The sequence below is a fragment of the Lytechinus variegatus genome, chromosome 8 (genome assembly GCF_018143015.1).
Source record: "Lytechinus variegatus isolate NC3 chromosome 8, Lvar_3.0, whole genome shotgun sequence".
NCBI lineage: Eukaryota > Metazoa > Echinodermata > Echinoidea > Temnopleuroida > Toxopneustidae > Lytechinus > Lytechinus variegatus.
Window position 1 is genome coordinate 2,879,555 of NC_054747.1, and position 11,401 is coordinate 2,890,955.

The 11,401-nt window shown below is 37.0% G+C and overlaps 1 protein-coding gene across 1 annotated transcript; it reads right to left on the reverse strand.

Annotated features, from left to right (window-relative positions):
- Nucleotides 1-1,338: 1,338 nt before the first annotated feature.
- Nucleotides 1,339-8,849, reverse strand: LOC121420656 (39S ribosomal protein L40, mitochondrial-like). The gene is made up of 5 exons (XM_041615320.1): nt 8,736-8,849; nt 7,164-7,257; nt 5,459-5,623; nt 4,154-4,279; nt 1,339-1,624 (listed from the first exon to the last, which is right to left on the reverse strand). Exons 2-5 carry the CDS (start codon nt 7,247-7,249, stop codon nt 1,438-1,440), a joined length of 564 nt encoding a protein of 187 aa, XP_041471254.1. The 5' UTR covers nt 7,250-7,257; nt 8,736-8,849; the 3' UTR covers nt 1,339-1,437.
- Nucleotides 8,850-11,401: the final 2,552 nt, after the last annotated feature.

Below are 11,401 nucleotides of genomic sequence, written 5' to 3' on the forward strand. Positions count from 1 at the left end.
TTAAAGAACTTTTTTCGCTTAATTTAACAAAACATTTATATGCACATTCTGGTTGGTATGCAAATGAGGAGACTGATGACGTCATCCAATCACTATTTCTTTTGTATTTAATTATATGAAATATTCTCCTCATTGTCAAGTGAAATAGAAATTAATTCCTCTTTGAACATGTGGAATAAACATTGTTTAATATAATATGATTCAGTCAAGTTGGTCCCTATGGTCAAATCTGTAAAAAAATGAAATATTGTATATTTCAAACAATAAAACACAAAAGAAATAGTGAGTAATGGACATCATCGACTGACTCATTTGCATGTCACTGAGTTGTGCATGTCACTGTTTTGTGAAAAAAGCGAATCTTTAAAATGCCATAACTTTTTATTTTACATCCGATTTTGATGATATTGTCAGCATGATTCTTCCTTAATTTTTCTCTATTAATTCAAATCAACATTTTTTCTGGGGTGGGCTTGACCTTTAATGGTTGAATACAAATTGCATTCTTCAAGGAGAATTTTGAGATAAAAAGACATAAGGAACTGCATTGGTGTGGAGGTTCTAATTCTTGACAATCCACAGTTTGCCACTCTCCAACAAGGTGTTAAATGGGTACCCAGTAGGATGCGAAGGCGTAGTCATATAGTATGCCTAGCAGTTGAGTCTTGGAACTCTTGTTGGAATGCTCCCCAGGGAGTGGAGAAAGTGCAAACATTGTGTGCGGGCATGCCAGTATCCAATGACTGATGTTGTACTGTAACGAGCTTAGAGACATCGTTCCGATGTAAAGCGCTTTATAAAAGCGGAATATCATATTGTTATGAACCGCTCAACACTTGTATCTATTCGAGGTGTGTACTTGATGGTGTGTAAGATGGATCAGGGGTCCGTTGCAGAAAGAGTTGCATTTGAACGCAAGCCAAAAATCAATCGCAAGTCCTAAATGCGCGCTGTTGATTGGTTAAAAATTAAGTTGCGCATGATTTTTAGAGTTGCGATTGATTGTAACTCTGCAACTGGCCCCAGATCTATGGTAATAACCAAAAATATTTACCTGCAGTTTGAATGAAGTGCCAAGGCTGGCGGTGATTGGAGATGTATCATATAACATTTATCGCCCAACTTAGACGACATAGTCAAGAGGTAATTCAGTTTCATCTTGCAACTATATATACGTACACAGTTAATATCTCCAAATATTTCATACCCAAAGGCACTGGACTATTCAGATGTGACGAATTTCATCGGTTGCAAAGTCCTGAGTTCCTATAAATTCATTCACTCATTTATATTGCTTTGTGACATCTATATAATCTCCGTCAGGACTGACCGCTGACACATTCAATATCTCCAAATGTCCAAAGACATTGACCTAATCAGTTGATGTGACAAATTTCATCGGTTTCAAAGTCTTCTGTTCCAATACATTTCATTCACTCATTTATATTGCTTTGTGACATCGATGTAATCACCATCAGGACTGACCGCTGAGTAGTCATTGATTGGTGGTGTGTAAGTTGGACCAGTGATGAGTACGGGGTACAGGTTGGGATCTCTCTGGATTGCGGCTTGGTACAGCTCTTCCGACTCTAACCTCAGCTCCTCTAGGGCCTTAGTTTGTGATCTGCAGTTTGGGAGGGAAAATAATAATATGCATAATCAAATCATATGATATTGAATAGTTATATTGGATGGAATACCAGAAATATTCCAAGAGTTTGGGCAAATATTCCGGGAATTGCAGATGAGTGGAATATTGGCCCTAACGAGTGGAATATTTCTGGTATTCCATGAAAGAAAGCCATCCAATATAATTATCATCTATCCCACCCCTGGCAATCTAAGAGAGAGCAAATTGATCGATTGAACAAGTTATATCCACTTATCACATAATGGCATCTTCACTTCATAAGATCAAATTTGGTCGTTGACACGCGACTTGCATGTAGTTCATTATGACATAATGGAGTGTCGTTGTGCTCTTATGCTGCGCATCGCATTGCTTTTATTGTTGTACGCATTGCATATTTTGTGCATGTGCACTATACTGTTGAATATGCTCTCATATTCAATAGCAAATTTTGTACAGGAGCCTACGGGATATTCGTCAGATTTTGGTTATTCTAATACTAGGGATAAGCTCTGATACTGCACAGGCAATATGTGTTTTTAATGTATGGCTAAAATGCTCTATATAGATGATAATATACAAATAGCGAATAGGCACGAGTGCGATGGTGCGAGATTTCACATGAGGTCAAAGAAAGATGCTCTATTCAACGAGGCATTAGCTGAGTTGAATAGAGCAGTTCTTTCTTTCACCGAATGCAAAATCTCGCACCATTGCACGAATAAGAATATTCGCTATTTGTGTTGTACAATGCCTCGGAATTTAGCAAAAATATGAAGAAAAAAAAGAGTTTTTCCCTGCAGTAATCTATGAAAAGGGAGCAAAAAAATTGAAAGCGAAAAGTAAAATCCCACAAGCGCACATGACCTTGGGAAGCATTGTGCATTTAGCCAGCAGGCTCACACACGTATTGCACCTTCATTTTACTGAACTGAATCACAAACTGTTCGATAAATAATTGTCAAAGTGAAACTGTGTGTTGCTCATTTATAATGAATCTGTACACTGAAAATAAATTAATGACGGCCATCATTTGATCATCGAATGATTCAGTCTACTTGATTTTAGTTCAGCGGGGCTAGTTCACAATCGATAATTGGAATTATTAAAAGATCGATCTCACTAGCACAGCCGCCACGCCATGCAACACCAAACCACCCCGAGTGATACTTGGGAGCCGGCGTTAGCCGCGCGCCGTCTATTCAGGAAACGGCTAGCTTAGAATGATAAGCCGATTTGCTTTAATTAACGTTAGAGCTAAGCCGATCTAGATTTTGTCCAGGCAGATCAAGGAGATGGGCCAATTAGGACTAGATTGCCAATATTTTTTGTTCAAACTTATGGAAGGGATATAAAACAAATATACCGGGAGTTTCTTTTGAAAGTGTAGGGGAAATATTTTATCCACGGCTGGTCCGGCAATGTTACTATTTTCCCTCGGGGCTCGCACCCCTCAGGAAAAATAGTAATTGCTGAACCAACCTCGGATAAAAATATTTCCACTATACTTTCTCAAAAACCGGTTATATTTGTATAATATTGACTGGATTCATTTACTATTGACTGCCTATTAATGGAATATCTAATACCTATGTATTGCAGCTTGGAACAGCGCTAAATTGCTATATGCTCTCTGGTTGAAATTTTGGTCTATTTTGCATTGAATAGATGACATTTAAAATATAAAAATTTCCAACTATTTTCCATCTTACAGAAATCTTACAGAAAAATATCATTTTCAAGAAAATTTCTTTTAAAAAAAAGTTTCAGAATTAAGGTAGTGATAGTAGATTACATGTATACAGGTTGAAATGTTCATATCAAACACTTACGATATCTATGAAAATTTAATCATGTGTCGCCAGATTTATTTTATCTCTGATGGTGATGGTCAACCAGCTGAAAATGTATCTCTAGCAGTGTTAAAGTGGAATCAGAAGAATTGATAGTGAAAGCTTCAACAATATCGGACAGACAATAAGAAAGTTATGAATTTATAAAGGATGTAAAAATTGGTCATCACTATACCCATGGAAACTTCAAATTTGCTGCACTCGTGATGTCATAATGATGTAAGGCAATGACTACTCTTCCACTTACTCTACTGTATAAAATAGCTCAAATATAATTTGAAGTTTCACTTCAAATTATATTTTCTCTCAGAAGGACATTAATCAATATGCTACCTGCAATATATTTTGATTAATACCCCAAAGGAATAGGTACTTAGGAGAAAACCACAAAACCCTGATAATTAAGTACATGGCCTATGGGATAGTTGTCCTTACCCCTTGTCATAATTTACTTACCCAGTTGCCAATATGAAATTTACATAGTCTTAGGGATCTCAATCTTTAAAGCAGCCATAACGTTCTTATTGCTTGTCCGATTTCTTTAAAACTTTCACCCTTCTGTTTTTCTTATTTTTCGCTTTTCCAACACAACATTTTCATGACCAAGGTTAGATTCCCCTTTAAAAGTTTTTCTATTTTATGAAGCAATGTTGGAAAGAAGAAGCTTTACCTGATTGCTTCCTTAAGGATGTTAGTTTCTCGCACATGTTGCTGAAATTTATAGCGTGACCATTCTTTCTGTAACCTGGCTCTTTCTTCTGACGTCTCGTGATCTATTTCAAGTTCTTCTCTCTTTCTGTAGGGCACAAATTAAGTCAGTAATGACAATGACAATGATGATAATAATACTGAAAATAATATTAACAATAATAATGATGATAGTAATGATAATAGCAATAATGAGGTTAACAATAAATATAATAGCAATAGTAATACTGATAGGAATAGAAATAAAGAATAAAGATAGCATTATTAATGATGATAATAAGGACTAAAGTAAATAACTACTCCTACTACTTACAATATAACCATAATAAATCAATACATTAAATGCAAATCCATACGAAACTGTTCTAAACGTGCTGTTTACATACTGCTATCCAAGATCATAAGGTTGCACCAGACATTCAGCATCATGATCTACACGTATGTTCAATGTAATTATAAAATGTCATGTTGATATTTTTTGTTCTTGCTGTTCCATGTAAGGGAGCACCCTGCTCAACAAGCGTAAACTTCTCAAAGTACTCCACGTTTTTTTTTAACCTTTGTACATTTTACATTGTAACATCTGAAAATAAATAAATGAATTGAATTTAATACTAAAGGACTCTTTTATTACGACAAATGGCTGACAAACTACATGGATTTCACATGTTACTAGTCTGCTATGCAGACTCTAAATGGCACGTATGGTGGGATCGCAGCGTGCTGATGTTGGTTTGCGAAACCAGCCTGAAAGGGCGAGCGAAGCAATCTGCAGCCACAGTAGACCTACATGTAGTCTGCTATGCAGACTCCTTGAATTAGCTGTGGTACACACACTGCAGATGTGGATCTACATTTGTAGACTAACATGTTACAGCCACAAAACTGAATTCAACCTTATTTTAACATACTTGAATACAAATATCTAAATAAATGATGCAATCAAAAGTTTACTTGTACATAAAGTCATAAACTTACATAGACCATCAACAGTCAAACCATTTTTTAAGAGTGCCCCCCCCCCTCAATCCTAAATTTATGGTTACATGACATTTGCTTCGGCAAAACACTCTGCTTTAATTTCTACACACTAATGGAATGACCAACTTCAACCCTAGATACAATACTATATCCTATCCTAAATCTAACATAGAACCCTATTGCAACCCTTACCCTTCATGTATTATTATTATTATAACAAAATAAAGCCAGGAGCAATTGTCGCCGGAGCAAATGTTGTGTCTCCAAATCTGCACCTAAGACTCACCTCTCATCTTCCATTAACTTTCTGTCCACATTAAACTCTACGATAGGTTTGAGTTCAGGGTCACCCATCTTGAATTGTATTTTCTTGAGTTTCTTCAGCAATCTCTGTTGTCTCATCTGCTCCTGTTTGGGATCCGCTCTTTTTTTCTTCTTCGGGGGTTCAGCTCTGAAACAAAAAAAACATGATTTTTTTTTTAAATAATTAGTTAGACATCATATCGATCTTGTAAGAGATGCTCAAGGTGCACAAGTGAAGGGGGGGCAAAATTACAAGTTACAGAAAATTATTGATAAAATGAGTTAAAGAGGTAAGTTTTTAGCTCAACCTTAAATGTTTCAACACTCTTGCTGCCCTGGATCTCTCGTGGGAGGGAATTCCATAGCAAGGGCCCCGCATGGATGAATGCCCTTTCCCCCCCATGTTGTTTTACATTTTGGAAATGTATTAAGAAGACCAGAGTCACTGAAGCGTAGAAGCCTAGATGGTGTGTAGGTGTGAATGAGAGCACAGTTGTACTGTGGAGCAGAGCCATGAACTGAGTGATATACCAATAAAAGGATTTTGAATTTGACACGTTCACTCATGGGCAACCAATGTTAAGATTTAAGAACAGGCGTGATATGGATAAATTTGTTATGAAGGGTCACTATACGAGCAGCAGAATTCTGTAGTTTTTGCAAACGAGTAATTTGGGACTGGGGTAGATTATATAAAAGTGCATTGCCGAAATTGAGACGAGATGAGATCAATGAATGAACAATTTTCTCTGTTGCAATGAGAGTCAAATATTTGTGTATTACATGTAACCCTACATGTAAGTTGCATTACTGATACTTTACAGATTTACAAATGTATTGAATACGAGTACCCATCGTCATGTTAAGGCCACCACACACCTTACGACCCGACCGGTCGCCGACTGGCTTGCGACTGGGTGAGGGGAGATGTGACGTCACGGCTCTTGTCAGCTTGAGCGTCGCAGACCAGTCAGAGACAAGTCGCAAGGAAAATCGGAAGGATTTGACATGTCGAATCCTTATGACTGGATCGCAAGCTCAATCAAACCCCCAGCCAATCAGACAGCAGAGTTGCATGACGCGTATTATGATAAACAATGCGCATACGCAGCTTTCCTAGTACTACGTTTGTTACATCGTGAGACAACTGATTATTTCTTCTACTCAACTGTCTCATTCTTTGTCTGATTTTTCTCAACCTTTATTTGATCTTAATGATCTTATTCTTTGATTTTTTCTGTTTTCACACAAGCCCACTTGTTCCAAATGTTTCATTACCCTTTAAGCACAAACCTGAGAACTTGAAATCTGTAAAGACAGGATCAGTGGCGGACCGTGACCTGGAGGAGACAAAGCATGGGGGGCACAGCATTGTTCACAGACAATGCAGTGCCCCCCCCAATGCTTTGTCTCGTCCGGCTCACGGTCGGCTACTGGACAGGATAGTAGTATACAAATATACCAGGCTTTGAGTAAGTATAGCAGGAATTATTCATCAGAGGTTGGACTGGCATTACTATTTTTCCTGAAATAAAGGCCTGGTACATTTGTTTTTTATCCTACTTTAATAAGTATAGAGCAATTCCTGTATTCTAACCCTACTTAACCCATTGCCTACTGAAACCAGTAGTCCCTACAAAATCCTACAGGAACTCCTGAATCCAGTAATAAAGATGTTAAGTACAAACCTGAGAACTTGCGTGGCCCTGAAGGATAATCCTCCAGCTCTTGTGAAGAAGGATCGAACTAGCTGAAGATTCTGAAGGCTAGCCATCTTGAGATCTGTAAAGACAGGATAAAACACATTATGGCCTGCATTCACAAAGGTGGTTTTGAAAACCCACAGTTGAATCCATGGTTTATGCAGTTTTCCTGTGTTTACGCTTAATTTAGCGCCTATTGGGCGCGTGTATAAAAAAATGTCCAATGCTGATGCGCGCTTTTGTCACAGTGCGCCAAATTGACACCTGTTGCAGTGGTTATCCACGTTATTTTATTCATGAGTCCACTTTTGAATATCGAGTCCACTCTCCAAACAGTGGACTCATTTTAACTGAAGTTAGCAACCAAAAGGTTTGCCTGCGGCAGCTCACCCATTCGTTCGCATGAATTTAGCCTCTAAGACAGTAGAGGCGCACGGCCAATATGGGAGACTCTCTCCAATAGAGGAGACAATCTCCCACATTGGAGACTTGCTTTGCAAAAGGACAAAAGAAACAACACTCAACAAAAGTGTGATTTTTTCCACCCAAAATTTTGTCTCACTGAGGTCAGAAGCCCATTTGTTTTGTGTGTGATTTTCAACAAAAATCCTTATCAAAACAAAAGTAGATGGTGAATTTTTAAAGAAGACAGTGAAAAGGGGTAATTTTTCATGAGGAATCTGCTTATCACATTTTTATTTGCTACCAAGGTAATCCTTTTGCAGCAAATGTAAACAAAGGAAATTGGTCTCCAAAACTGGAAACTGTCTCTGAGTCTGAAATTGGATACCCAAATTCTTCACAAAAGTCTCTGGTATTGGAGATAATCTCCCACATTGGAGACTGTCTCCAATATTGGCCGTGCGCCTCTACTGTAAGAAGTCTTCTACGACTACGGCGAAGCCAGGCCAAGCGAAGTGACATGAGTGACTGATGATGTCTGACATTCTGAGAGAATTTGAACGATGACATCAAGATCGAACTCAAAGCCGAAATACATGTAAAGCTGTTCCTGATCACAATATTTGGAATGGCGGTGGGCTTATTGAACTTGAAGTGTGACTGAGACTCTGAGTCTGTGACTGTGAGACTTGCCATGATTTGTGAACAATTTCTGCCTGGTGATGTGTACGCGTGGGCCCGTGCCCAGGAGGAGGCCGGAGGCGGGAAGTTTGCTCGAGTTCGGCTCGAGCGGAACTGCATGAACGCCCATGGACTGCACTGTCAGACTGACTGACTGGTGGTGGTAGGCCTACATGTTAATTCAGGCCTACAAAAAGTCAAGTGATCGCTGATGCATGCCAGAGTTTTGCCTTGCCCTTGCAATCACGCTAGATGGGTGGAGCGGAAGGGGGCAGGGATTGCCGCCGCGCCATGAGGCCGGGGGACGAGAGTGAGGGAAATCAACTCCAGCTTGCAAGACCAATTCCACCGACGAGGACAAACGTCATGTCAATCACATTCGATAAGATTTTAAAGGATTTCAAGTATCTTTAGTCCGGTTCACAATAGAATTACAATTTCATAACATTTAGGAATATAAAAATCTATTCTTACCTATAAAATTTGCTCGAAGTTGATTTGATAAAACATGAAAATCGCAGCAAAATCTTGACGGAAGGAACGAAAACTCGGAAAATCAAGATGGTGGAGTATACAAGATCAGCGAAAACAGAAAAGGAAAACGGAGCGCGATTGTAGTACGGTACCGTACTCGGTAAAGTTTAATACACGGGCAAAAAAAAATATTCAACAATAATCTCACACCCAAATTTACTGGCTTTTGATGAAAAGCTGTTATACACACTGCCTTTCAAGTAAAAAAAATTGTGCTAGGTTGGTGTTTCATAAATAAAGCTGTTCGTAAGTTAAGAGCGACTTAAAGAACGACTGGTGATCCTTTCTTACGCGCTAAATAATCACCAACATAATATGGTGATTGTTTCACCAGTCGTTCTTAAAGTCACTCTTAACTTACAAACAGCTTTATGAAACGGGCCCCAGGTCGTCCCATTAACCTCCCTGGGTTGGTTGAGTGCATGAAAATGTGGAGCAATTTCTTGTTGAAGGAAACAACGCCGTGGCTGGATCTTCTCACTTTTATCAATAAAGAACCGACCAATTAATGACTGAACTTAAATTTGTTTCTAGAAGTATGCTGTGAATATTGTATTTTATCAATAAAGAACGACCAATTAATAATGATAATAAGCAACGTTAATGTAGTGCTTAATACATTATTTCAAAGCACTGCAGTGTTACTCCGGCTGTAGCACGGCTATCCTTTTCGACCGCTCGAGCATTCAAGGAATTCCTTCCTACCGGATACCCACTACTACACCTGGGTGGGGAGTGGCAAATGTAGAAAAATGCATTTTCAAGGGATGTGGGTGCTGCATAACAATAAGGTAATGATCCATAATCAATAATTGTTAAGTTAATAATCAGAATACTAATATTTAGCTTAAAGGTCAAGTTCACCCCAGAAAATGGTTGATTTGAATCGATAGAGAAAAATCAAACATAATGGTGCAATTTTCATCGAAATCGGATGTAAAATAAGAAAGTTATGACATTTTAAAGTTTCGCTTATTTTTCACATAACAGTTAAATGAACAAATCAGTGATATGCAAATGAGAGAGTCGATGATGTCCATCACTCACTGTTTCTTTTGTTTTTATTGTTTGAATAATACAATATTTCAATTTTTACAAACTTGACAATAAGGACCAACTTAACCATAAACTGTTAAAATAATGGTAATTCCACATGTTCAGGGAGAAATAAAACTTTGTTTCACTTGACAAAGAAGAGAAAGTTAGAATATTTCATATTAAATACAAAAGAAATAGTGAGTGTGTGACATCATCAGTCTGCCAATTTGCATTTCGACCAGGATGTGTATATAACTGTTTTGTGAAATTGAGCGAAACTTTAAAATGTCATAACTTTCTTATTTTACATCCGATTTCGATATTTTCAGTGTTTTGCTTGTTGGATTTTTCTCCTTTTTTTCAAATCAACTTTTTGTTGGGGTGGACTTGTCCTTAAATATTCTTTTTCTTCCAAGTATTCACACGGACATGCTGTCAATCTGAATAAATTTGCCTCATATCAGCAAACCTTTGCCGGGTCAAAGATTTTCACATTAATATTTTTTTTCTCTCTCTCTGTTTTTTATGCATAGTTTTAACATTATGAGTCAAATTTTTACACATAGTTTCTGCATTTTGAGTCAAAGTTAGTCAAGCACAACTAGATTAACAATATAAACACAATATGCACAAAATATAAGTAATGTATCAATAATATTTATTAACACTCTCTGAACAGAATTTCTGTACAAATCTGGATTATAGAAGCCTTTTATATCACATGGATTAAATCCATGACAGCTTATTCTTTACAAACAAAACCAAAACTATTCAATTCAGATCATGATAATAAAATACTGGCAGAGCCATATAGACAGTGCATTTCAGAAAAAAGGGAAATCTTTAAATTTATAAAAAAAATCACCAAGTTTGGATTAAAACTAATGATAAAAATTCAATCAAATACATTTAGAACTTACAGGAACCTATCGAATCTATGGGGACCATAAAATTTTTCTACCTTTGGATAAAATTGACTTTATTATATTAACATGTTTTCCATGATCTGGTCTTAACACTATTCAACTTATGTAAGGGTGACTTATAAAATAAACCTGTAAATATAGTTCATGCACCAAAGATTCATCTGTTATTGTTAATCTGTTATTATAAAAAGTTTTATAAAACTGGCACCAGAAATAATTTGCCTATGATGGAAAAAAAAGAGAGAATCCTAGCATTTTTTTCTGTAATGCACTGTGTAAAACAAAATGTAATACATCAACAAAGACTTTGCCTCACAGCATCCATAAACATGTACCAGTAATGCATTTTTTATATTTTACAATTAAAAAAAATAATGCTCTAATAAATAGCAATCACATTTAAAATTTTATCAGATATCTTTGATACAATCCATTATATCATGTATCTGTTAATACATACAGTCTGTATTTTTGAGTTCTGGTTTAACATAAACCATATTGACATCTTTCAATGCAGTCAATTATTTGATTAAATCAAACAATATAACACCTTCCTTGCAGACTAACTTTCTGTGGGTAAATAGAACAAAATGGTCGAGAAAAATTTCACTTTTAATACTGGGCAGGCAAGAGAGCTACTGT

Bases quoted from the DNA above. Each gene is read 5' to 3' on its own strand.
- LOC121420656 (XM_041615320.1), bottom strand. From the start codon at position 7,249: ATGGCTAGCCTTCAGAATCTTCAGCTAGTTCGATCCTTCTTCACAAGA. The intron at 4,280-5,458 runs GTGAGTCTTAGG...TGTGCCCTACAG, and splicing joins AAGTTAATGGAAGATGAGAG to AAAGAGAGAAGAACTTGAAA. The intron at 1,625-4,153 runs GTAAAGCTTCTT...CCCAAACTGCAG, and splicing joins ATCCTTAAGGAAGCAATCAG to ATCACAAACTAAGGCCCTAG.